This window comes from Gouania willdenowi, chromosome 16 (assembly GCF_900634775.1).
Source record: "Gouania willdenowi chromosome 16, fGouWil2.1, whole genome shotgun sequence".
Lineage (NCBI taxonomy): Eukaryota > Metazoa > Chordata > Actinopteri > Blenniiformes > Gobiesocidae > Gouania > Gouania willdenowi.
In genome coordinates, this window is record NC_041059.1 from 15,066,164 (window position 1) to 15,093,102 (window position 26,939).

Here is a 26,939-nt window from a genome sequence, read left to right on the forward strand (position 1 = left end):
TGTGTGTGTGTGTGTGTGTGTGCGTGTGTGCGTGTGTGCGTGTGTGCGTGTGTGCGTGTGTGTGTGTGTGTGAAGAACCAACATTAGCTGCAGTGGGAGTCAACTCAGCATGCTCACATTAACCCTGGTGACAGTAACACTTTCCTCTCTCTCAGCAACTCCACACCTCAGGGGGAAATCCCAGCGACCTCAACATCAAACGACTAAACTGCGCAGCAGGCCACGCTACCACCACAGTCAAACATTAAGTGTAATGCATGTCTGTCCCTGGAGAATCTTGTGCAAAACCCATGCATGGCTATAAGTTCCTTACCAGTACCGCCGTACTTGTCGGCCATGTTTATGTCGATGTGAGGACTTAGGGCCAACATGGTGCAGATGACATCATCACTGCCCTTCCCTGCAGCCCACATAAAGGCTGTTCGGCCTTCCAGGTCGGGCTCATCTTTCACTGACGGATGGGACAGAAACACTCCGACGGTTTCCTTAGTGCATACAGAAGTACAGATGTTTAGTTTAGGTTGATGAATATAGAAGAAAGAAGGCACAGAAAGCCTCTGCAGCTGCTTATCAGCAGAGATAAAAGAGCAAAGTATTATAATATAGTGTATAGAGAATTCTCATGTTACAAAATATTTTGTATGGGTAAAATGTCACTTTCAAACTTAAAAAATCAAGCAAAAATAATTTGAATAGATTTAGTCATTTTAAAGATGTTTTTTAAACAGCAGCCGATTCACATGATATTTTGACACTTAAAGAAAATTAATAAATTACAGATTGTAATGTTTATAACATCATCATTTTGATTATATTATAATCTATGTCAATGATTCTCAACCTTTTCAGCCCACAACCCCTAAAATAAAGTTGCGAAAGACTGGGGACCCCCCTGTACCTGAAGGAGGGCCATCTATAAGGGGGAATAAAGGGGAGAGATTTTTGGGGCCCATCCATAAAGTCAGCCAAATGATAGTCCATTGTTATATGAATCTGTGATAGCCACATTTATTTATTCATCTGAATAATATCCACTGTTATCCAGGATGTGTATTATTATTATTCGACCATAGTATATAGTCATCTTAACGATGTAAATCCTTGTTTTAATCAGAAATAAAATGGGTTAAAAAAAAGTAACAAGATATGGTGGAAAAGGTGTTGAAACAGGATTTTTAAAACCTTTGAAATTGGTTAAAAGTTGCAAATTAGAGTGTCCAGAAAAAGTGTTCAAAATGGTTCAAAGTGTCAATATTAAAACAATTAGTTGTAACAATTGGTTTAAACTGGCAATAATAAGCATGACAAATTAAAAATGTGGTTAAATTGACGAAAATAAGCATGAAGTTTAATACAATAATGACAATAATGGGTCAACATAATGCAACATATGTGGAAAAACACAAACATGCTTCAAAAAACAAACTGTTGTTTACTCGTCAAAGTGTCATTTCTCCTTGAAACTTATAGATCAGAAAAAGGAAAGCCAGGCAAACCTGAGCAGGTGGGAAATTATTGCTGTAAGCAGTAACATGTGGCAGAAAAATGCTCTAACATTAAAAGATATTTTATTGATAAATTTGTCAAAACTGTACTTTAATTTTAATTGGCTCTGGGAACAGATTATAAACAACAACGCATACATTTTTGAAAAGAAGAATTTTTTAAACTGACTTTTAGAAGAAAGGTGACTCACAGCATTGTTGCTCTGAGCTCCGTAGTGCAGTGGGGTCGCCCCTTGGCTGTCGGAGGGGACAGTACCTGACGTGTTTCTCTCCAACAGCAGGTGGACGATTTTGGCGTGGCCTACAAAACAAATGTTTACAGTAGAGGAGTGTGTTTGGCCACAGATGCCGACACGGATAAACTAAACTCTCCCTCAGGCACATGGATGCTGTTTAAACTCCTGCTGAACAGCGTGGTTGTCTTTGTATCATCAGTTGTACATAAAGAAAAGCTGTGCAGGAGAGACGTTGTTTATCTCCAGATGGTGAATGATAAAACATCGGAAAAATGAAGTTGGCTCAAGTGTGTAATAGCATCTTATCAGATGGTTGAGCTCAAATAAACCACCAAATATAACTTTAAAAATTACAGTTATCTACTGTGAACAGTAGATAACTGGCACATGAAGAGACTAACCATCTGCCTACATCAGGGTTGGGGTCAATTATAATTGTGATTGCATAATTGATAATTAATTACAATTACGAAATAATTGCAATTGTAAGTCATCTGTTCCTGTAATTCTTGTAACTGAATTATATGTGAGTTCAGATAATTGACTTTGTTATTGTAATTGTCATGGAAATTCCATAAAAGCTGTGAATTACAAATGAACTAAACGCAATACTGATGAACCATGTTATCATATGTAGTTAACAATTATTAAAATATGTTTTATATCAAGTTTTCCCATCAGTTCTCTTGAGGATCATTTTACCATTTAAGGGTTATACTGACACAAAAAAGGTTTAGAAATAAGACTAATATTTACATTTATTAGGAAACCTAACAAGGCAACCAATAATTTAAAAACTAATTAGATGATAAATAATACCGTGCTTTTAGTGGGTTTTTTTTTTACAGCTGATTTAAGAATACTAACAGAAAGCTAACACAAGAGGAAAGTTACATTTTGTGGAGTTCTTTATCAAAGGCTCAATAAGTGGGATTCATTGTAATTGAACTTTAGTAATTGAGAACAAAATTGCAGCTGACTTTCAGGGGAAAGTAATAATTGTAATTATAACTGTAATTGGAAAAAAATGCCAGTCAGCAACATAATCGTAAATGAGTTGTAATTGAACAGGGATAATTAAAGACTTAATTTTAATTGGAAGATGTAATTGCCCCCAACCCTGGCCTTCTTTTTATCAAGCAGGTGGTCATAATGTTATGGGGGATCAGTTTTATAAATACATTAAGGACATGCCTTCACTCACCCAGCAGAGCGGCCCAGTGCAGCGGTGTTCTGAAAAGGTTATCGTACGCCGTCACATTACAGCCTTCATATGAAGTCAGCACCTCCACCACCGCCTCGTTACCATCGGCAACCGCAAAGTGCAGGGGAGTCCTACCCTCATAGTCCTGCCAGTTCAACAAGGATTCTGTGGGTGCTGCTTCCTTCACACACACACACACACACACACACACACACACACACACACACACACACACACACACATGCAACACAGACACGTCACAGGGATACTGACGTATTTAACAGTCAGTATGTTGTGTTCGATGCAACTTGTACCAGAATACAGCGCACGGTTTGTGTGGCGCTGGGCTCCTGGCTGTGTGCCGCCCAGTGCAGCGGGATCTTCCCCTCGCTGTCTGGGATGCCAATGTTGGAGTCGTGCTTGATCAGAAGACGAACGTGCTCCGGGCGGTTATAAAAAGCCGACCAGTGGAGAGCAGTTTGCTGTACGTAGAGTAGTGAGAAAGGCAAAATAATGATGAGAATGAGAAAGAAACGTAAGAAAATGAGCAAAAAAGAAGAGAAAGATTTTTGTTGGTGCAAGTTTGAGGTTGGTAATTGGTAATTAATCACAATTGTGACATAATTAGAAACAGTGGTGCGTAGGACCCTATTGTAATGCATCTCGTTTTTATTATTATTATTATTATTTATTTACGGCAAAATGATCGCATTTTTGAGGGCCTAAATACGTTCAAAAACTCATGAAAATTTGAACGCAAATCAGAACTGGGGGAACTGGTGATATTTTGGGGGAATTCGACATGTGAATGGCAAAATGACTCAATGGCGCCCCCTTGAAAATTGTATTGTCACACTCCGACATGCAACACACCTCAACATGCGCCACTTCGCAACATGCGTGTGGTTGCGAGGGCCCGTTCATCGCTGCTTGCAGCTTTAATTGACTTTGTAATTATAATTGGCATGAACATTTTATAAAAACTGTAATTTACAATGTAATTAAATGCAAAACTGGGGAAGCGTTTTGTAGTTCTATGGTTTACACCTAGGCCTTTGTAGTAAACCATTATTAAAATGTTTCATATCAAGTTTACCCATTAGGATCATTGTACCATTTAAACAAATCTAGGGCTATACTGACAGAAAAAAGGCTCAAACGCCCACAACAAAAATATGAATATCAATATTTTAATGAATAAGGAAGCCAAACAAGGAAACCAAGAGATGAAAAACTAATTAGATGATATTTTTAGGGTATTTTAAAGCTGATATAAGACATGGGTCAAACTGACCCATTATCATAGGACGCAAACAGAAAGCTACAATAAGAGGAATGTTAAAATTTAGGGCTTTTTTTTAAATTAAAGGCTTATTAATTGCAAATAATAGTAATTTAACTTTAGTAATTAAGAACGTAAATTGTAATTGATTTCAGGGGGAAATAATAATTGTAATTGGACAAAATCCTCGTCAACGTAATCATAATTGAGTTGTAATTGAACATGGATAATTGAAGACGGAATTGTAAGTTGATGATGTAATTGAGCCTAACCATGGCTGAGACTGGCTGCTCTCTGCTCTCTGTCTGTGAACGACTGTGAACAAAAAGCACTGCACATGCCTGGAGTGAAGTACCTTGTTCTTGTCTTGTGTGTCGACTTCTCCAGGTCCGATGTGTTTGAGTAGCAGCGCGAGGGCCTTTGGAGAGGGGTGTCTGGTGGCCAGGTGAAGTGGTGTCATTTCCTCCAAATCTTTCTGCAGCCAGTTAGCGCGCCTGGACAGCAGCAGCTTCAGGAAACGCACGTTCCCCTAAAACACAGGACAGAACAAAGAATTCATCAATTCTCCTCCACACACACACACACACACACACACACACACACACACACACACACACACACACACACACACACACACACACACACACGCACACACACACACACACACACACACACACACGCACACACACACACACACGCACGCACACACACGCACACACACTCCCAATCACCCCGACTCAACAGGCATTTAGTGTGTCCTGTTCAATCCACAGGTCATCCATCTCTTCAGTGCTTTTGATGAGCTGTTAAACAGTACACAGCATTTCTGTTGGCAGATAGAGCAGTCAGCCTCTGCCTGTCATCCCTCCCCACATCAACATCATCATCATCATCATCATCATCATCATCACTGCTAGTCCTGGCTTCACAGGCCACTGGGTGATGCATTATGCTTCAGAGAAGGTACGTTGACCAAGTGTGTTCGTCAACAAAGGCAAAGACGGTCGGCACATGTGAGAGCGTTTTGTATATTTGCCATTGTGCGACCACAAAGCCACCATCTGACAGATCTATCTTGTGTGTGAGCATGCATCTTGTCTCCGACGGAGTGTGTGTGTGTGTGTCCTCTCTATTCTCAGTCCAATTAGATCAGTAATCCCTGGCCTCTCTCGCTGTCTCAGCCGTTTATTGATCTGATGTCAAAGAGACAAGGCTTCCCATCACTAGTAACCCCCTTCCACACACACATGCACAAACACACGCGCACACACTCCAACCCAACTGCATTCACAACTCTTGCTTCGGCCCACTACTTACCCTGCCTTAACTTATTTAATAAAGTACATAATTCACTAAACATGGGATTTGATATTTTTAAAATTGTTGATCCACACAACAACCATCAGCCACTCCTCCACTACAGCATCATTTCAATGGTTGTTCATTTCATTCTTTCAGGGATCAGCATACAAATCTAAATCATTGCCAACTTCATGCAGTATATTAAATATTATTACTGTCGCACAATAAAAATACATCTGCATTAAAAATTTAAATGTATCCATATTAGCCATTGGGTTATGAATACAATCCAGTCACTAGGGGGCAATAGGCTGCCACCAGAGGTCAGGCAATGAGAAAAGTTCTTATAAAATGTCAAAACAATCTCATTTAGGACCCACTGTGATCTTTTCTTTGCATTTGAAACAGGATCTAATGATTTCCTCAAAGGAAAAAAGAAAATGTGCGTGTGTGCTTCCAGACCTTCTGAGCAGCCAGGTGAAGAGCACTTCTCCAGCTGTGGTCGGTCTTGTTGACTGAAGCTCCAGCTTTCAGCAGAATCTCTGCACAGTCCAGCCGGTCAGCGAGCACACAGTACATCAAAGGTGTTCGACCAAACTGGTCCTCCTGATCCCTGAGCAAAGACTCTGCTGCTCACACAAAACCACAGGTTTCAGTAAGAGAATAACATCATAGTCCTAACCTTTTATACATGGGCCAAGTTGGATTTTCAATGCCAGACAGACATTAACGTGATCTCTAATGAATAAAAAGATTAACCACAGCACAGAAAATAACCCTGATTCCCTATCTCTTTAAATACAATCTGTAAGTGTGTGTGTGTGTGTGTGTGTGTTCTGTATACCTGTGATGAGTCTGAGCAGAGCATTCCTATCTCCATTGACGGCTGCTGCATGAACCTGGGAACCAAGGGATGCAGGTCCAGGGCTTGACATTGATGATGCCTGGATAACAAAAGCAAAGATCATCAGCTCTCTTTAAAAAAATATATACGCTTCTGTACAATATCATTAGTCTTGACGGGTTTTCCTCTTGTTTGTTATTTTTAGCTCCCTGCAACCACTTTTACTTTCAAAACCTTAATCCTTTAAATCGTATCCCATTCTACTCAGAAAACCCCTTGGATGGGTCATCAGGCCATCATTTGCTCCTATGGTCACTTAATAACCAGACATGTTTAGACTACCCAGAAAAAATGTAGGTGTGAGTGATAAAATCTATGGTGTTTTCCGTAAGAATCAATTTTTTCTTAATCTCACTCTGTTGGACATTTCTTCTGGGGGCTGAATCCGATGCTCCAGCAGCCTGGTTTTCACCGCTTTGAGTTTGAGATGTTTGCTTTAATAATCCCATCAAGTTCATTTTCTCTTCTTTTTAAAAATAACATTTTATGCTTTCATTTCAACTTTCAACTTTTTTTAAGGAAATTTACTATTTTAATTTACATGAATCTCCTGACATGTTTTGACTGCCACTGTCAGTCTACCTCAGAGGCATCTACTGATTGCTTTGATGTATTTGTTAACTGTCGTCCTTGTACGTTCTTTCATTAAGTCCTTACTTGCTTTGTACATGGGGCAAGTTGGCCCATGTACTGATACATCAATGCAATCAGTAGATGTCTCTCATCCGTGTATCATTTGTTCATTTGTATTTCAAAATAAAACCAAAACAAAAAAAATGAAAAATGAATTGTTTTTTCAATATTTTATTCCATTTTTTTTTTTTTTGATACACGGATTGCCTCTGAGGAAGACTGACAGTTGGCAGGAGATTAAAATAAATTTCCTGAAAAAAGTTGTCTGAATAAATGAGATATTCAACATTAAAGATCAATACAGTCGTGTACGCAGCACATGAACACAGTGGATTGCAGCATATAATGAGTGACTGTCTCACCTGATCTTATGCTCATCCTCATCAGTATGCAGCAATGTCAAGAAAATGTACAAAAAATAGTGCCAATGTGCGAAGAAAAAAAGGGAAGAAACATAAAGAGTAATAAATAATGTACGAGTTGGAGTGTTAATCTTTTATTGCACACGAGGCGCTAAAGTTTGTGTGAATTTGGCTTGAACTTTGTACTGATGACTAAGTTTAAAGAGGAAAACAAAAACAAAAAATAATCCAAATTTACTTTAAAAAATATTCAGATTTCAGTGGGAAAATCTTCTTAAAGCAACTTTAACACTCAGTCACACAATAAAAAAAGAGTTATTGTATGCTGATAGCAGTGTGGGTGTGTGTTTTGGTTTTTGCGCCTGCTGAGGGGGTTAAATCTCTTCCTGGCCCCACTTAACCAGAGCCTGGTGAACGCTGGGTAATCTGCAGACAGGAAGCAGCTGGGGAGGGGTAGACCCCGTGTGAGTGTGTAAGAAGGGGGTCTCTCTTCATGTCTTATTCATGTCTCATTAAAACTGCAGCATGCCTTGCTGTGTGTCTGTGTGTGTGTGTGTTGGGTTTGGAGATGTGGGACAAGCCCTGCGGGGCACAAAACAGAAATCAATTATTGCCCCTAAACACATAAACGCTGGAGGCATAAGCTTGGGCCACAATCACAGATTTCTCCAAGACGTTTTCATCAACGGTGAGACTTGTGGTTAAAATAATGAGGAACATGCTAACAGAGAGGGGGCCACATAGAGGCGTGAATGGGTAGATGACTTCTTTTGCACCGCAAACTTTATAACTGTTGGGTGCAGGATCTAGAAAAGGAAAGGAAATATTCTCCATCCTTTTCCTCTCATCCTCCTCCAACTCCCTCTCGCCACCTCATAAAGAGTGCTCCTGTAGACGCTGCGTGCACTACGGCAATTACCCATCATGCAAGCTGCTTTCTCACGATCTTCCAAATGGTAGCAGACACTTAACACAGGTTAGGTACCACTTTTACTGCGACGTAGGCCTGTGCGAAAAAAAATGGTGGAGGGGTGAAACGCAACATGCCGCAATATTGAGGTGTGTACGAGAATTGGCGTCGGTTAGGGCGCCACGTCATGGGAAGTGATTTTCCGTGAGAGAGAGTTTTTACAGGGGCTTTACCAAAACCGGCCACAAACTTCTCTAAACAACTCTAATTTACACTGATTACACAGTCAGGAGAACACATGAAAATGCACACACACACACACACACATGCAGTCTGCAATACTAATATTTAACACATGCAGAAATGACTGAAATGCCATAGCTGCACTTCAGAGAGAGTAATACGTTCCTGATGGTGGAGAAAAAATGACATACATGCGACAATTTGATATCTTTTTTTTGAAGAGTCGCATCCAAACTTTATTATAAATAAGCTGCAGATGATTATTATTATTTTTCCCCATTTATTTCCCAATGTTAAAAACTGCCACGTGAAAAACAAAAAACACAAAACAGCAACGACCAAAAAAAACAATTAATTGAATAATAAAAATAAATGCATGTTTTGACAAAAACTGCCACGAGGGACTCGGATCAATTTTTGAATTCATCTGAAGTACAATCGTGTCACCAAGAGGGGACAATTACGGTTTTATGAGGAACTGAGTGCTTTGGAAACACCTACAGTGCATCCAAATGTTGCAAAAAAACACAAAGCTTTTGCAAAGCAGTGTCTGAAGTCAAACAAAAGCGGATGTAAAAACAACACAAGGTCCTGTTGAGAGGTTTGGAGTGGTCTCATTTACCCATTCATATGTGTTCCTCAGGGAGCAATCTGCTTGTTAATATGAAGACAATAACTCAGAGTAAACTATCGATCACGGACTGAGGTTCAGACCAAGTGATTGTGCATCTGTAAGACTATTGATTCATGCTGATGCTGGCATTATTTAGTTTGTATTCATATTCTGTCTCATATAACCGCAGCGATTTCAACAAAGAACCTAGACACTCCCACAAAACCTTTCAGCATCCCAACAGGAGTGCGGTGCACGCCACACACTGCCCCTGGTCTGACACAACACACACACACACACACACACACACACACACACACACACACACACACACACACACACACACACACACACCACACACAACACACACACACACACACACACACACCACACACCACACACACACACACAGAGGCTTATGAGGACAAACTAGGCGAGGAAACCATGAGTCAAAGTGCATGTTTGCAACCCAGTGTGTCTGCTTGGTTCTCGGGCTGTCGGCGAACTGTAGCTGTCTGCTTTTGATAGAGGACATAGCCGGGGCATGCTGGGTAAGCAACAGGGAACACACAACGTGCGTGTGGGTTTTTCTTTCAATTATACACATTCACTCTATTTTTTTATTTTCTATTAACAGGTTACTTTTTTTTTAAGTTCAAACCAAAATATTAGACATATGGCTGGAGTTTTTACGGCTGTAGGTATCAGTTCTTAAGTTTTGACTGACAGCTAAAGAAGTAGGAGAAAATATAATACCAGCCCTCAGGGATGCCCAAGCTTGTAATGCTTTATTTCTGGGGGACGTCCTGAATCCCAAAGGACCAATGAGCTGGCTCTCTCAGCTGGAGGCCGAACCCTGGGGCACAGCAGGGCCAATCAGCAGGTGGGGAGAAAGCTGAGTGACACATAGATCTGCTAATTTACATCATTACCACAATGGCATCCTGGCAAATGAGCCCCCAGGGTGGGAGCCAATCACTGGGAGAGTAATGCAATTAGGTGGACCACAGCTGTCAATCTCACAGCCACGGGGTCAGGTAGCAATGCCTAGAGCCAGAAATTCCTTGCTTGCCATTTGTCCTTCACACACCCCCTGCACATATGAAGCCATACTAAATGTGTCGACCTACAGATGAAACACGCAGGTATAGGACGTGTGTTGGTGCATCCATGCAGAGGTTAGCAATCCTCCTGCTGGGTTTGAACAGAATCAGGAGGAGCCAGAAAGGGGCGGTGAATGTAGGACTCCTCCAGGGATGCAGTGAGATCAGCCTGTGTCCTCCGAGGAGTTCAACCTGAGCTGAAGAGGCTGCATATCTACATACATCTGGGTGCATGTTTGTGTGTGTTTAAACTTACCCCTGTGTTTTCACACACCCCCTGGAGCACAATGTTGTTGTGCTCCGAGTCCCAGCTCTGTGCCAAAGATAATGACAACAAAATGAGGAGGAGGATGCAACCACAGGGACGCTTAAGCTGATGCAAATTTGACTGGCATCGAAGTGAGCTGTGCTGGTAATGAGGGCCTGTCTTGGACTCATTAGGTGTTGTGATATCATACTGGAGCGCTCCACTGAGTCGATATAAGGTTCTTAGCCAGCAGGTCAATGTCTGGGTGCTGATCAATGCTGCTGTGACTGGCAGACTGTCATATAATAACCTCACTGTCATCAACACTTTCAAAATGTAGATAAAGAGAGTTTCACAGGAACAAATACATGTGCTTTCTGCAGCAGTGAGAAGCTAAAGTCCCCATCACCTCGTGCATGTGGTTCGTCCACTGCTCTCTACACTTAGAGCTAGTAGAGCTGTGTGTTTGTGTCATCCCATTATATCACTAATGAGCCACCCTCAGGATGGAGGGAGGGGACAGTGAGATTAAGTAAAAAAGATAGGAGAGAAGAGAGATGGAGAAGGATGAAAAAAGGCAGAGACACCTGCTTGGGGTACTTTTCCTCCTATATCCCTCTCTCTCCCATTTTCCCCACACCTCTTAGTCTAATTGGACTAAAACTGTGATCTAATTAAATGTCCAATTAAAGTGCAGGGAGCATCGTGCCCACTGGCGAATCAGAGGATAGGGACATAATCAGCTGGAAAAACAAACAAAAAAAATCGATGGGACCAATGCGAAATGGAATAAGATGGAGAAAGCAAGAAAAGAGGACAGGGCAGATGGGCAAATAAAATTACAGCGTTGGAAGAGTGGTGTGGGTGTCTGCAATGTGACCATGCACCTAACTGCTAGACACATGTATAAGTAAGAGACTTCTCAGAAAAAAAAAGGCTGAAGATGAACACAAATATTATAATCACGCTGTTCTTTGATCATCGTGAACTTGTAGAGCTGCCAAAACAACTGAATGAAAAAACAACAGTGACTACAATAACATTCAACACTTAGAGAAACAAAAAGATGGTTGACATTAAAGCCTTGGAGCTCTTTTTGTGACAAGTTGTCAAGTTCATTGTGAGCATGCGTTGGTTTCCTATACAAGTTAGTGCAAATGGAAACAGCATACTATATATAGTATGTAAGGATTAATTGAAGTTTTTAAATTGACTGGAGTGGCATTGTGTGATGTTCTGTCTCCGTCTGTTGGCCCACAATGCACTGACGACCTGTATAAGGTGTACCAACCCTCAAAACCACTGTGAGCCTGTACCAGAAAGGATGGCTAGATGGATGGGTGGTAAACATTTTTTTTAAATACCACTGATCTATTCATCTTCTGTACCTGCTTTTATTTTGAAATCCTTCAGGTTTCTGATATAATCGATACCTTCAGTGAACATCTTTTGTTCTGTGAACCTATTTGCTTATTTTTCGAGAAGGCTCTGATATTTACTAGTTTATAAACAAATACTTACATTTTTTTTAGTAAGAATATTCATGTAAGTTTTAGTTTGTTTTATTTGTTTTCTTCTTATTTTGCATTTCTCATTATGATTTCTAAACAGTGTCTCTGGAAATACTAAAAAACAAAAGTACATTGTTACCATAATGTTTTGCATAAGCATATAACTTTCTATAGATAAAAAAATGTATACCTTATGGAAAAGTACACATTAACAATTTTTTGCCGGGGCACAATCTTGTAGATTCTCCCACAATGGGAACCCCCTACGGAGAGCTTTATCTCATTAAATATTAACACTAGGATTCAATTTGACATCACACCTTAATCTCTTTAACAATTATGTTGCAGTCCGATAAACACTAAGCTTTGTTACAGAGTTTAGACTCAAGAGAATTTGCAAAAAAAAAAGCACTTTTAAAAGATGCAAAAAGCAGGAAAAAAAATAATGGAAATAATGCAATAATCTCTGAGTCTGGTGATCGACTCTCTGTGTGTACTGGACTCTTACCATATCTGCGCTGAGGGAAGATGCTACAGCAGATGTTTCCTAGTTTAGAGCATCCTCCGTGGGTGGGAATGCATGTCCAGGTCCCCTACTTGTCCTGATCCTGACTTCTGGCAGGATAGAGAAAAAGAGGCTAGCACACGTACTGGGACCAGTCCACCTGTTCACAGAAGTAGGCGCCAGCACAAAACAGCTTCTGCACTGGTTGGCGAACTAAGCTTTTGTTAACCCTTGTTATTATGTTCATGCTAGAAGCTAACACTTTGCAGATTGGACTCTTTGGGAAAGAGGAGGAAATTTTTAAAATGAAAACACACAAAAACTGCTGCTGGTAAACCAAATTATAATGCTGCAATAAGTTTGGGGCTTTTCTTTTATTTGCATTTTGCTTTACTTTCCACTTCGACTTAACCACATAGCCTACTTCTGTCCCTTGCCTACCTTGATTGGTCTCTGGATCTTGAGTATGTCTCCCAGTCTACAACTTGAGCCCTATTCGCACTGGATTAGTTTTACCTAGGGACCACATACGATTTGTAATAATTGCGGAGAATGTTTGTGATGTTAATCCTGTGCGAATCGGCCATGTCAGTAATTTGTTAAGTAAAAATTCCCCCGCAAATTACCTACTATATTTTGCTGGACTCCGAGGTCCTGTGATAATACTAATCCAATGCAAATAGGCCTCTCTGTGATTTGGACAGAAATGGGTGGGACCTGATGCGTGATTATGTGTTTGTTCTGTTTCCGGGACGCATGTTTATTTACTTTTGGCCAAGAATGGAGGCTGCATTGGAGTGTTTAGAAAACCTTTTGGGTCCCGGGACAGCAAAACCTCATCAGTCCGTAACATACGGCAGCAAAAAGAGAAAGCTAAAGAGGAGGAGCAATATCAGAAGTAAACGGTGGATCACGTTGTGCTTTGCACTGTGCAGTAAGAATCTATTTTTTTCTGTTTGTAGCTTTTTATTTAATACAGCTGGCTAGCACTAGCAGTAACACAGCAACGAACTGCGATCAAAAGACTGTAAAGTTGTTTTAACGTCAACTCACACGTCATATCCGGGAGATAACCAGGCTTCGGTAATCCTGTGCGAATGCGCCACATAAGAAGCAGACGTTGGGGGGGGGGGGTCATGTATTTATTACATGGGGTCCCCACATAATACTTGTCACATAATCGTGTGATGGCAAGATGCTGAAAATGGCTAAGAATGTATGTATAGAGATATTAATATGGGTTGAATAATTTACAGAAAAATTGAGGTTATTTCGGAAACATTTAGAGTTCTTCTGACAATATGAGAATATAAATGACTGACATCATAAGCTTGGGAAAACTGTAAACCCTGCAAATATTGTAGAGTTGCATTGAATTTGTGTATTTGAAGAAACTGTGACATCTACAACATAATTAGTTGATTCAGATTCAATGATACATACAATACTTAAAAAATAAAAATGTTGAATGATGCATGTTTCTGTCATTTTTACTTTCTGCTGCAGGCCGAATTAGATGCTCCAAAGGGCCGGATTTGGCCCTTGGGCCTTAAGTTTGATACGTGTCAGAGATTTGATCTATCCAATAAGAAACCCTTTGATATAACTTTTTTCAGCATCTATAAGAAGTACAGGACCCGCGAACAATGAAAAAACAAATATTTGTCATCACAAGATACAAAATGAAAGTTCTGCAATTTTTCACATAGATGCAGAACTTTAATAATGATTGCTGTTTAAACAGAAATTTTAATAATCAACAGTTAAGAAGAAAAAACAACAACAGATTTGTCAGTAAAATGAGTGAGTCTTAAAGGATTAAACAGGAATCGGATCGTAATCATGGACGAGGTGGTGGAACAAACAAAATAAAAAGTGGAAAAATGCGGAAAAAATAACCAAAAATGATGCAACTTCTTCGCATTTATAGAAATCAGTTATTCATCACCCTGAAGAAGCAGAGAACAAACACTTGGCCCTCATTTACCGAGCATAGCGTTAACATTGTTGTACTACAGCAAAGATCTCCACCCACCATGCCTCCGTCATGTGTATATTTACCGTTAACGTTTGTGTCTCTGACGAAAGTCTTTGGAAAGTTTTTCTTCAGGCGTCCCGTTGATTCGCTCCGGTCTTTGTCAGGAAAGACTACAACACCCAAAGCGACCTCGTTAAAACTACAATACGTCATGTTTGTAGTTTTTCATGTGAGTTTTACCTTTTGTTTGGTCTTGTCAAAACTACATTACCCACATTGCATTTTAAATACCAGGAAGTGTTGCTCGTGCTTCCGTGGTTACCGTAAGTTCTGTTCGTCGTCGTTTTCCTGCTGCAGAGCGGCGTCGATACAACCTGGGAACAAACGGCACCACATCCAACCACAACATACAATGAAACTCTTAGCAATAACTCCATCACGCCATATCTGCGTCGTCACGGTTGCACTCCTGGTAAGTGGTTGTATTTAGTCTTTTGGCACAGCTCATTTTAATTACTGTATTCTGCTAGCGTTTAGCTCAGTATATCCCGCCCGCCGGTCAGTTAGCTGCTAGCTAACCGGGATGGCTTGTTAGGCTTTTCGAAAGCAACTAAAGCGACTAAAATGTCAGCTCAGTCTGTATCAGGACCAAGATGTGCGGCAGGTTTGTAGATGAGACGGTTCAAGAAGTGGTCATTAAGAAGCACAAGAAGTGAATTAAGTTTTCCTGTGCAATGTCAACTTAACTGGGTTAGTGTCAAGATTGTCTGCTCCTGTCTTTCTGCGTTTTTTACCTGCAATGTCCGTGTTGCTCATATTGCACACTGTGTGTGTTCGTGTAGATGTGTGTAGATTGAGTGAAAGTTGTTAAGGTGGTGAACTGAAGCACCTACTAGTAGTTAGCATTACGTGCTACCTGTTCTGACCACATTATGAAGTATCATGAACCAAAGGCAGGATGTTTTATTTATCATAAGTGACTAAGTTGGTGTAATATCATGGTATTAAATGTAATTGTGTTAGAATTAATGTATAATTGCTAGTTGCTGTATGCTTAGCGTGAATGCTCGTCGGTTTGGTGGACTCTTCTGTTGTGGCTCATTGTCATTGGCTGACAACCCGGAGACTGCAACAGCGCGCAGTTTAGACGGAAATAAAAAAAACTTGCATAATGTTTTTTTTTTTGTGTGTTTTTTTTTTAATATAAGTGACCAAATAGTGTTCTTAACTAAAATGAAACATAGAATTTATGTGATACATAAGTTTAAAAGCTCTATTAAAAATATTTAAGCATAAAAAAAATGCTAGGTAAAATGTGTATGTTTTTATTTGTTTCATTATTTAGTTAGCCTTATTTTTCCTTTAATTTCTCAGTTTCAGTTGGTTTTATTATGTTGTAATGCAGACAATGCCATGTTTGTTGAGTATGCAAAGATGCATTTTCCCACTTGCAACATGACTTCAGGGCTCAAAGCTGAAGGACTGGTTGTATATCTGTCAGCTCTCATGGCTTTGATTTTAATGATTTAACTTTGCATCTAAATCAAAGCTAATCATGTTGTTGACGATTTATCCTGATTTATATGAATCAGAAGTTGCATTTCCAACTGCAATACCTATTGACAATTCTTATTCATAGTTGACAACTGAGTGGTTGATTTGCTGCTGAAATTTCCCCAACTTAACATACTATGCACCTTATGTCAATGGGTAAAGTGAAATAACAATAATGTGAACTAATCCATTAAACTGCTAGGACTATCGTATTTCATAATTTTGGATACAGAGTGAACAAAAAAGCGACTTCTCCACTTGTCAGCCTGCTACTGTACAGGTCAGGTTGTTTAGCTTTGGAAAGAGGCTGAAAAAAAGTATTGAAGAGGAAGAAATTCAGCAGTACAATGTTGAATCTGGAATGCCTCTGCTACACCCTCCCCAAAAATCAACACCAACTTTTATCTACTTTTTTATTTGATAACATATGAATGATTGGCTGCAATATTAGTTTTGTCAACTAATAATGTTTATTGTAGTTTTCGTCATCTATACTTTTTCTATGACTAAAACTATACTAAGAATAAATACAAACCAAAGTATTTATTCTTAGTCTTAAAGACTAAAATGCAAGACTTTAAAAGAAATAATTTTTGTGCCACATAAAAAAAAAATATTAAAAACTCATAAGAATTGGCACATAATTAATGGAAATAGTGAGGAAAGAGAGAGATTTAAAATGAAAAAAAAGTCAGTGATCATGAATATCCTTATCTTGTTAAGGGTAGAAAAGGACGTTCCTCATAAATTATATATCTAATGCTGCTGCCTAAACTGTTTGTTAACTCTGGGGTGACTCAGCATCTTTGCTTCAAAAGTCTGATCTAATATTTACATAATGTGTTAGTTTTAAGAACGGAATCGGCATGTCCGGTATTTGTTATTGATATTGTTATATTTGGTTTACAACTGACAGGAAGAGGATGACTTTAAGCGTCCCCGTTTGAAGAAGAGTGTCAGATGCTGCTGATTCTCCCACTGTACTAATTTCTTCTCTCCTATTTCACTCTGATGTCATAAAGTTTCCATTTATTATGATTATCAAACACTTTCTTTGTCTTCCATGGAAAACTATAGGACTTTTTGGCAGAATTTATGTCCTCTTGGTTATCTCGTACAGACATTTATAAAGGCTTGGACTTTTACCACACCCGTCATCGTAAAACATTAAAAATTAATGCATGTACAAAAGCTTTAACAGGAGAGAGAATAAATGATTATATTGAGGAAAACTCTTTGGCCTTTTCCCCTGAGAGCAACTTGGTATTTAATTAGATTTCTTTTGTTTCCTATTTATCTAAAACAGCATTGTGTTTGATGCTCCCTGACAAATAAGATGTTAGAGAGAAGGTCATATAGGACGTAGCAAATGGTGCAGTATCAGTCTGTTTGAAGGCCAAATGATTTCACAGCCCAAACAAACCCGTCTATCTTTCAGTAAGTTGTTTACTCTTTAAACACACTGGAAGATCCCATACTTGGTGTTTAGTTGAAGTTGAAATAAAATTGCTGTTTCTTTAAGTACTCTGTGGAAGAAGAAAGTTCAACATATAACAACTAAAAACAACAAGAAAAAAAACCTTATTAAGCATTGCTATATTGCCAGCCCAAACACTAAAACTTTGATAAATTACTTTACACTCAGAGGAAACCTGGTTTGTCAGTTTTGTAAAAACTGTTTACCTGCAGGCAAAATATGTTTTGTATTTGCCTCACTAGCAAAGGTGAGGTGTTAACTTCCAGGTTAACTCCAAAATATGGGGATATGTTTATATTGGGGGAATCTTATTGCACAATAATTCATTGAACACTTCTTGTTTTAGTCTAAGCACTCATTACATGTGGAACTCACAAGATATACAGACAACAACATGGTGAGAAACATGGATGGCAAGTGTGTGCCCTACTATGTGCAGCAGAACGAAAAAGTCAATCTGCAGAAAAAACATAAAACAGTTCTCTTACAAACTAGTCAGCACAACTAAACTCATCCACAGACATCTACAAAGTGAGACATGGTACAATTCAAAGATGCATGCTGTCCCTTGTGAGGGCAAAATCTCAAATTGGTACACAAACTAAAGCGGTAATGTACTACATCACCATGGATATGGTCTCTATCTCTTAAAAGCATGCTGGCTTTTTATTTTTCTGTGGTTCTGTTGACAAGTTCCATTTCTCTTTATGTTCTATAATGGAGGAAGCTTTTATTGAGAAAAAACAATCTCAGCTAATGATTTCTGGCCTATGTTCGCCAGCATTTTTCCCACTATACTTAATGGGATATTCATACATCATGTGAATTTATGATGAATCAAATAATAATCTTTTATCTTTTCTTTAATTATGTGCATTGTGCAGGTGATGTGGCCTCTCCACTCCTGGACAAGCAGAAATCATCAGTCTGGACTCGGGAAACATCGATGGACATCCTCAGTACGGCTCCACTAATAATTCACCTTTAAGTAGAATGGGTGTACTAGGGTTGACAGAAAGATTTGTTAAACATGTAAAACATTTTTTAGTGCTTAGGCCCCATGGTTCACATGAAAAGAAACGCTTATTGATTGACCAATAACCATACTAAGTTACTTTGACATGAATCCACAGAACACTTTGGATATTTAAAGGGCAGAAAGTGACAGAGGGGTCGTCCCTCCAATGTCATATTGGCTGACTTCACAATGCACCTCTGGAATATGTCCAACTACTTTGTTTTCCCACAGAGTGAATTCAATCAAGAAGAGTTGATGATTTTTATTGCTACAAGGGCTGGGCCGAGCACATTTTGAACGCCACTGTTTTAAAATGGGATGTCAGACATTTCCCAGTTTGTGTAAAAGCAGATTTCTCAATAGATTTGCCAATTTTTTCCATGTGGGAAGAAATGCCACAGCTTGATATAGGTGCTTATTGTACAAATGTCATAGAGAGGAATGTTTCTAGTTGAGAGAAGAGACATTATCTCCACTTTCACTCTATTAAACAACCATTTGCAATCCAAACAGCCACCCGTCATGATAACTTGGAAGACTGGTTGAATAAATGTTTTCATGTTAAAAAGTGAAAGGTGGAGAGAAGAATAATGAATGAGATAATCATGGTTTTTTTTTCCCCAAACCTTTGTTGTATTGGGAGTTTGTTCCCGTCCAGATGATTGCCTGTACTGTTCCTGTTTGGGTTCCTCTTATGAACTTTCCTTATGAACTTTGGCTTTAGTTTCTTCTCCTGAAGTAATTTAAAAAAAATCAAATTTCCCAATACACGAATCACAAAGCATGTTTATTTGTCAAAAATGAAGATCTTTCTATGCCACATATTTGCAGACGTGTTTGTTATTGATTTTTGTGATTTAGCACTTCATTTTTCCCTTTGCTCTTTGATGTGCACCCACAGTGCAAAAATATGCATGTATGCTTCATAGTTGTTTCTGATATTGCCCTGTAAGTGTAAATGTGTTTGGTGTGGCTCATGTGACTCTGTGTGTGAGCTCTGTGTCTTGGCATCTTGCCCAGGCTCCACCCTAGCTCTCAGAGCTTACTGTCTTAAGGCATGATTAATTAAGACAATGTTCGCATCAAAATTATGAGTTGTGAGTGGTTTTGGATTTTAACATCTGCAGCAAACCGTGAAGTCATCTCAGCTCACTAAATTGTTATAGTTTGTGTTTTGTTTACCATTAAAAAAAATCTCTTCCTTGTGACAATATGTACATACACACATGTCCTTCTAATATAGTTTTTTCCAGTTTCTAATTGCATCCATTACTTCTGCCAATTAAAATGTTGCCAACATGCTCCTCCTTGTATTTCTCTGAAAAAAAACATGGTTGTTTTTATGGGACATTAAAACACTAGCCCTACAACAACTTTAATATGTTCGCGGAAAACACACACAAATAGTTTCTTTGTTATTGTCTTCCAGACAATGCTGGGGTGGCGTTATTAAACTTTTATGCAGACTGGTAACGTGTTACTACTTTTTCACTGTGTTTAAAGATGGAATAATAAATAAAGCAAAGTTTAAACTTTAATGTATTTGTTTATTTAATTGGTGTCTTTGCTTTTCGATTATTTAATCAGGTTGAGAAAAACTGTGCTGGTTGCATTTTTTATGTGATCTTTAATAGAAATAATACTTAATTAAAGGTCAACATGGCTAATGATATAATGGCTTCTTCAACTTTTAGTGAAGGTTAAATAAGGTAATCCTGCCATGAACGACTAATGCGCTTTGTAATTGGTCTTCATGTGCAGATTCAGTCAGATGCTTCAATCCAATTTTTGAGGAAGCATCCAACGTGGTGAGGGAGAGGTTTCCCGACACAAGCACATTGTGGTTGGCTCGAGTTGACTGCGACCAACATTGTGGGTATTTCAATTCATCCTCAATCTGCAGCTAAAATATTATTTTGTGGGTGGGCAAAGGAAATCAAGATTTTTCTTCATTTCATTTACATGTAAAACAAAGCTAAGGATATGGTATCGAGATACAACCTTCTTCTTTTTCTTCTACTTCTTCTTCTACTATTTCCATGTGTGGGCTGAATTGACATTAACCTCTATAACCCGTCTAGAGTAGAACGTTTAAGAGCTGGAGTGCACATCCTGAGAACAAATTGAGATATTATTGTCCTGTGAGATGCCATTATGACAGATTTTTAGGAAACATGACTGAGGATTTAGTTTTGCTTGTGTTCACATGATGATTGTTTACTTTTGTCTTCACAACCAGGGGCTGTTTTATTGCTATCATGTTACTGACTTATAGTTTTTAATAAGATACACTTGTATTGTTATATCTCAAAAAAACAAACTGACTTTATTGTGATATGGGTTTTTATCGTTAGAGTTCTTAGTGTAGTAGTAATCCTAATACTGAGGTGTGAATTTTCACTGCTTTAGTCACAGCTACCAGCCCTTGATGTATTTACACAAAACAAACCCCGGCTCACACACAGTTCTCCTATATATGGTGCACATATGTGCACAGTAGAATTTCTGGCACATAAAAGTGCAGACAATAAATCGCCAGTCTCTGCCTTTTGAGATAAGTAAATTAAAGAGATTATTGATGACCTGCAAACTGTTTGGAAGACTAATGACAAAACTGTTACTTCCTGTGAATACTGGCGCTTAAGAGATGCCCCGCAGTGAGATTGACAACTGCCACACATACATGCACACAGTCAATTCAGCGTGTGCTCAGAGAATATTTACTCCTAGCAGGGGGCTGCTTTTATGTGGGAGATCAGAGCTCATGGCCGACTGCGGGCTGTGTTTTCAGACGGAGGTTTTAATGCCCGTCCTCCATCATGTTCTATACACCAGTGTTTGCTTACCTTTCTTTATCAACTCCTCCTCTGCACACAGCCGACATAGCCTCAGCGATATCGGATCAGCAAATATCCACGCTGAAGTTATTCCGTAACGGGATGATGATGAAGCGGGAGTACAGAGGTCAAAGGTCAGTGGTAGCCATCGCTGACTTCATCCGCCAGCAGCAGGTCCATCCAAATAAAAGAGCTGCAGTCCTTAGAAGAAGTGAATACAGTGGATGTAAGTGTTAATAAGAAATTCAACAATAATACATAATTTGTTCTGTTCTTTGATTACATTTTTGGGATTCTATTTTTTTCTCATCGTTTTTAGAGAAGCAAGAGAAACATCATAGGTTACTTTGAGACGAAGGACTCTGACAATTACCACACATTTGAGAAGGTCGCCAACATCCTTCGAGATGATTGCACTTTCTTGGCTGCTTTTGGGTGAGATAGAACATCATCTTTACATGTATTAAGCTGTAAGTAGCTCAATTCAACACATTTACCCTCATGGAATCCTTTTGAGAATGAATTGAGGCAGTAAAAGATTTGAGGAAGCTTACATACAAAGATCCTCTGTGAGCAGATCACAAAAATGTCTGGGTGTGCCTGGAATAACTGATGCTGTTCTGAAAACAAGCTTATCTTTACCTTAGAGTGATTTGACACCTCTTAAATATGTTGCATAATCTCACACCTGCCTTATGCCTTCTCACCTGTATAGGTGCCATTGTTTCACAGAGCGATTGTGTATTTTCTGTATTTATTGTCTTGCAGTGCTGTATCTGAGTCGGAACGTATCGGTGGTGACAACGTGATTTACAAACCTGTCGGAGAGAACGTTCCTGACATGATCTACCTCGGGTCCCTCACCAACTTTGACCTGACGTACGTCTGGTCCCAGGACAAGTGTGTGCCTCTGGTTCGAGAGATCACCTTCGAAAACGGAGAGGTTGGTTTCCTCCTTTGATCTGGGATCAAATATGAGCTGATCCATTTAGTCACTGCTGTTCACTCTGTAAAGCAGGATGACTGTTACTCATGGATTCTGTGGGCAGTCCATCTGCTGAGTCACCACACGTCCTCAGCTCCATCTGTCTTAAGCGCTGTGTTTGTTTTCCAGGAACTGACCGAAGAAGGAATCCCTTTCCTCATCCTGTTCCACGTAAAAGAAGACACAGAGAGTTTAGAGCAGTTCCAGCAGGAAGTGGCTCGTCAGCTCATCAGTGAGAAGGGTGAGCGTTTGTGTTTTTGGATATGTCTCAGAGTGATGATGTTGTTCACACTGCCCTCTCCTCTCCTCCTCAGGGTCTATTAACTTCCTCCATGCAGATTGCGATAAGTTTCGGCATCCTCTGCTCCATATCCAGAAAACTCCTGCAGACTGTCCGGTCATTGCTATAGACTCATTCAGACACATGTATGTCTTCTCTGACTTTAAGGACCTCAGGTAAGAGCACTGGATGTCTGCCTCATATGTGATGTGATGAACTACATTCTTCCTGCAAACACTTTTAGATGTTTTCTTCTTTTTTGGACCATAACGAGACAGAAGCTGAAATATTTTGTATTATTTACACATTAATCACTCTCATCAGTGTGAAATATTAAGCCATCTTTTGGATATTTTAGAGCCTAGGTTCCCAAAGTCAGGTATGCAAATTATCATTGGGGGTTCATGAATAAAAAATAAAAATTAGAAACTGGAATATGAATCGACCAGCAGTCAGGAGCCTCCATGCATTACCACAAATTACACATTAGCCGATGTAAAACTACCCATGGTGGCAGAGAATTAATCTCATCCAAAAATATGACGAGAGCTACATTGCTTTACCAATTCACATTCCTTACAGATTATTATTATGTTTTTAATTATATATTGATCCTCAACAGGATAGGTAAACAACACAAATTTCACTGTAGGGTTACATTGTATGTGACATTACATCAGTGGTTCTCAACGGTCTCCAGAGACTTTGTTTCCTTTCTCGAATTAGCTTTTGATCATGTTAGTTGTAGCTAGGATTAGTGCACTAACATTTTTATACTGCATTTGAGAAATTAGTGATAAGTGAAAGTATAGAAAGCAGTTGTTTGAGATTGTTTTGTGTGTGGTGTTATCATTTTAAAAAAGGATGATATTTAAAACATTCTAAAAATAAATTTTTAATCAGTATCTTTTTCATTCTTATAAATTATTAGACATTTCAGGTCACCCCATTTGAATTCCAGGCAACCCCACATAGGGCCACAACCCCAAGGTTGAAAAACACTACATTACATTATGATGTTTTTTTAAGTTTGAAACGGTAGGGGGTACATGGCTTCAGGTTAAACGTCTGAAGTGGTGTGGGACTTTGAAAAGTTGGGGAACCATGGATTTAGAGAAATCATTAACCATAAATCATTCACCATCAGGTGTAATTGTTCCTAATGAGACCTGTGAAGTCTGAACTTGATGGAAAAGATTTTGGCACACACGCACGCACGCATGAACATGAACACAAACACACACAAGTGATAACTCACACCAGAGAAATGTCACACCACCTGAATTCCGTCCGTTATGAATGGACCAGGGCAGCGGAGCTAATGTGACATGATTTGGCACGTGCAATAAGTGCTAAACCAATCCAGTCTAATCTGATTTCATCTTATTTATTCTCCTTCCCTCCGTCCCCAATCACAGTCTGATCAGATAGACAGAAGCCCCGAGGACTGAGTGGCCCTCCACAGCCTAATTGCATCACATCACCCCTGCATGTGGCCCACAGCTTTGTAATTACATTAGTGCAGTCTATGTTACACATAGATGTACATACATGTGTTTGTGACACACCAGCTGTACTGTGACTGGGGACCAGCGCCGTCCGTGTCACATCACTGCAGCCGATGACCTGTCATTAATTAGGGCACTTCACAGGCAGCGCAGATATGGATTATTGCTGCCTAGTGACACGTCCGCAGGGACTAATGTCTTCTTTTTCTGCTGCCACGACCGGTTTCGTCTCATACCGCTGCTTAATTCTGCTCTCGACTTCAAACAGGGCTGTCTTCACTTCATGTATAGGAATGTCTCACTGAGTAATGTCCCTCCACTCAAACTGCTTTTTTTTCCTGCCTTTTTTTGTGCATCGACTGAGCCAGTGAAGGTTAAATCAGTGACTTTGTAGATCACGTGTCAAACTCAAGGTCCAGGGGCCACATCCGGCTCTTTAGATCATCTAATATGGCCTGGAGAAGAAAGTAAAAAAAGACAGAAAAAACATGAAATATTGTGTAAATTACCAGATAATTCAGTTGTAGATGTCTCAGCTCTATATACACAAATTTAATGAAACTCAACAATATTTGGAGAATCACAATTTTCCATGCTTTTATTGCATGACTGCTGTCATTTTAAATTTTAAATTGTTCAAAGGACTCAATTTTCCTGAAATTATTTCTTCTAATTGATGATTAGAGTTTGACTTGACTTTCTTTTGTCTAACTCCAGCATCCCGGGCAAGATAAAGCAGTTTGTTTTGGACCTTCACTCGGGTAAGCTTCACAGAGAGTTCCACCACGGGCCTGATCCCACAGACAGCACACCCGGACAGGTGAGTCCTCAGCATCAGCACACACCGTCGCCCCAAGTTGATCCCATTGTGTTTTGTGAGTTTTGACTCTTTTATCGTCCTGTCACCGCAGCCAGAGGACACGGGTGAAGAAGTGGCCAGCAGTCCTCCTGAGAGCTCATTCCAGAAGCTGGCACCTAGCGAGACTCGATACACCATCCTCAACCGGGACCGTGACGAGCTGTGACCATGTATGGCCTTCCAGTGATCCTCTGACTCAATGCCACGCCCCGGGGGTCAGGGAGGGGGTTTAGGGTTGGGACAGGCCAGTGGGACAGAACAGCAACACCCTACGCCCTTACTGAAGGAAGGAGAGAAGAACAGGAAGTGGAGGGTGCAGCCCATGACACAGCCATGTTGGAATAACCTGTATTTTTCATAACTCTGACATGTACAACTTTTATTTTGACTTTAAAAGGAGGGATATACAAACAAAAATCATGTGTGGACAGAGGGTGGAGTTCAGTACATCAAGAGTTTCTACTTTTATTTTTCGGAGTTGTAAATATGTTTGTGCTGCACCAGAGTCTCACTGTAGGTTTAAACTGAACGCATCATTTTCTTTATTTTATTTACTTTTCTTAGTCACACGTTTACGACATGTAGAAGAAATACAGCAGTCCATCACTCCTCTTGTATGTTTTTTAATCTGGTCAATCAGACACCCTAAGTCTGCGTATTGAGAGATTTCTTCTTATCAATCATACTTAGAATGAAGAAAAAAGAAAAAAAAACCTTACATTGTAGGTTTATTTAAAATCACAAGGAAGCAAAGCTGCTCGTTATTGAGTTGTACCTTCTTTCTCCATGGATGTCTAGAGATGTATTTTACATTGATTTAGTAATCATGAGTACTGTTTTTTACGGTTAACTTACAAAGATGTTTATTTTTTTTGGGCCGTCATCCTAAATTTAAATGTAAAATAGCCTGCTGGTGGCAGCATCATACTGGGTAGAAGCAGATGATGGTACAGTAGGTCATAAAAACAAACACTTGAGAAAACCTAAAATGATGGAAGATGTTGACATTCAAACAGAAAATCAGGATAAACTTTACAGGTAAGTGTTGAGTTGCCAAACTGAAACTAAAACCCAGTTTACAATCGTAGGCTGGACTAAAAATTTGCTTTATTTTTTTTCAACTGGCGTTCACCTGAGCTGAAGCCTGGAGGCATTGTAACGTGTAAATCAGTCGCGCTTGCATTAAGGACATGTTTTCTTGCAGAACTCTACTCCTTGAGGACCAGAGCTGGACTTATTGAGGACATTGTGTCAAAAGAAACTTACAATGTTTTACCTACAGTGAGTGTATTGAAGTTCATTAGAAATCTAATTAAATCCCAAACTGTAAAATTCTGATACTGTGGTGGTGGAAGTCAAATGGATACAATGACACTGCCGCACTTTGCCAATGGTTATTAAAATAATGCAGGAAAGGGTTCTGAAATTTTGTATTGGCACCTTAGTTTAACAAGAAATGTTATTTTTCTGTTCTCTGGTTAGTGTTTCCTGAGACTTTTGGTAAAAGACCCTGTTTTATAATCCAAAAAAAAAAAAAAAAGCTGAAAGACAAATGGGTTGTGGGTGCAAACACAAGGACGTTGTTCGGCTGAGTTCTCTCTCCAAAGTGGTTCTTTCTCTTGTTTTGGTACATGTCTAGGTGTTTTTGAAATACACAATGCTCAGTTTTAAAAGTTTAGGAATCCATTATTGTATGTTTGTCCTGTTGATCCCAACCTGTACGTTCAGGTTTCCATAAGGGTTCCTGCATGGGGACGCATCAGCCTACATGCAGAGCAACATTTGGGGTGGATGTGTTGATACCATGTCTAAACTAAGTAATTTCAGGAGTTAAAAGGATGATAAAAAAAAGTAAATTAAAAATCATTTTACAGGATTATGTG

At 39.4% G+C, this 26,939-nt stretch overlaps 2 protein-coding genes across 9 annotated transcripts in view; one reads left to right on the plus strand and one right to left on the minus strand.

Moving 5' to 3' along the window:
• invs (inversin) overlaps positions 1–14,905 on the minus strand; it is a 26,958-nt gene extending 12,053 nt beyond the window's left edge. For 3 of the 8 annotated variants that reach the window (XR_003675808.1, XM_028470800.1, XM_028470796.1), the window contains exons 1-9: positions 14,622–14,857; positions 12,564–12,670; positions 6,374–6,473; positions 5,992–6,158; positions 4,583–4,756; positions 3,260–3,427; positions 2,946–3,126; positions 1,697–1,806; positions 314–485 (exon numbers count right to left, since the gene is read on the minus strand). Coding sequence is in view for 7 of the 8 variants with exons in the window: in XM_028470800.1 (XP_028326601.1) it covers positions 314–485; positions 1,697–1,806; positions 2,946–3,126; positions 3,260–3,427; positions 4,583–4,756; positions 5,992–6,158; positions 6,374–6,473; positions 12,564–12,566 (1,075 nt within the window). In the remaining variant the exon portion in view is untranslated. Of the gene's footprint in view, positions 1–313; positions 486–1,696; positions 1,807–2,945; positions 3,127–3,259; positions 3,428–4,582; positions 4,757–5,991; positions 6,159–6,373; positions 6,474–7,428; positions 8,659–12,563; positions 12,671–14,621 lie in introns of those variants that run through there. The other 5 variants (XM_028470799.1, XM_028470797.1, XM_028470798.1 and 2 more) reach the window with 5 other exon arrangements.
• Positions 14,877–26,932, plus strand: erp44 (endoplasmic reticulum protein 44). Its single transcript, XM_028470809.1, is given in 12 exon segments — positions 14,877–15,010; positions 18,454–18,528; positions 20,017–20,056; positions 20,343–20,459; positions 21,465–21,607; positions 21,609–21,650; positions 21,744–21,859; positions 22,193–22,367; positions 22,539–22,650; positions 22,724–22,865; positions 24,915–25,017; positions 25,109–26,932. Coding segments are annotated over 10 exon segments (1,074 nt in total). The 5' UTR covers positions 14,877–15,010; positions 18,454–18,528; positions 20,017–20,046; the 3' UTR covers positions 25,223–26,932.
• Positions 26,933–26,939: the final 7 nt, after the last annotated feature.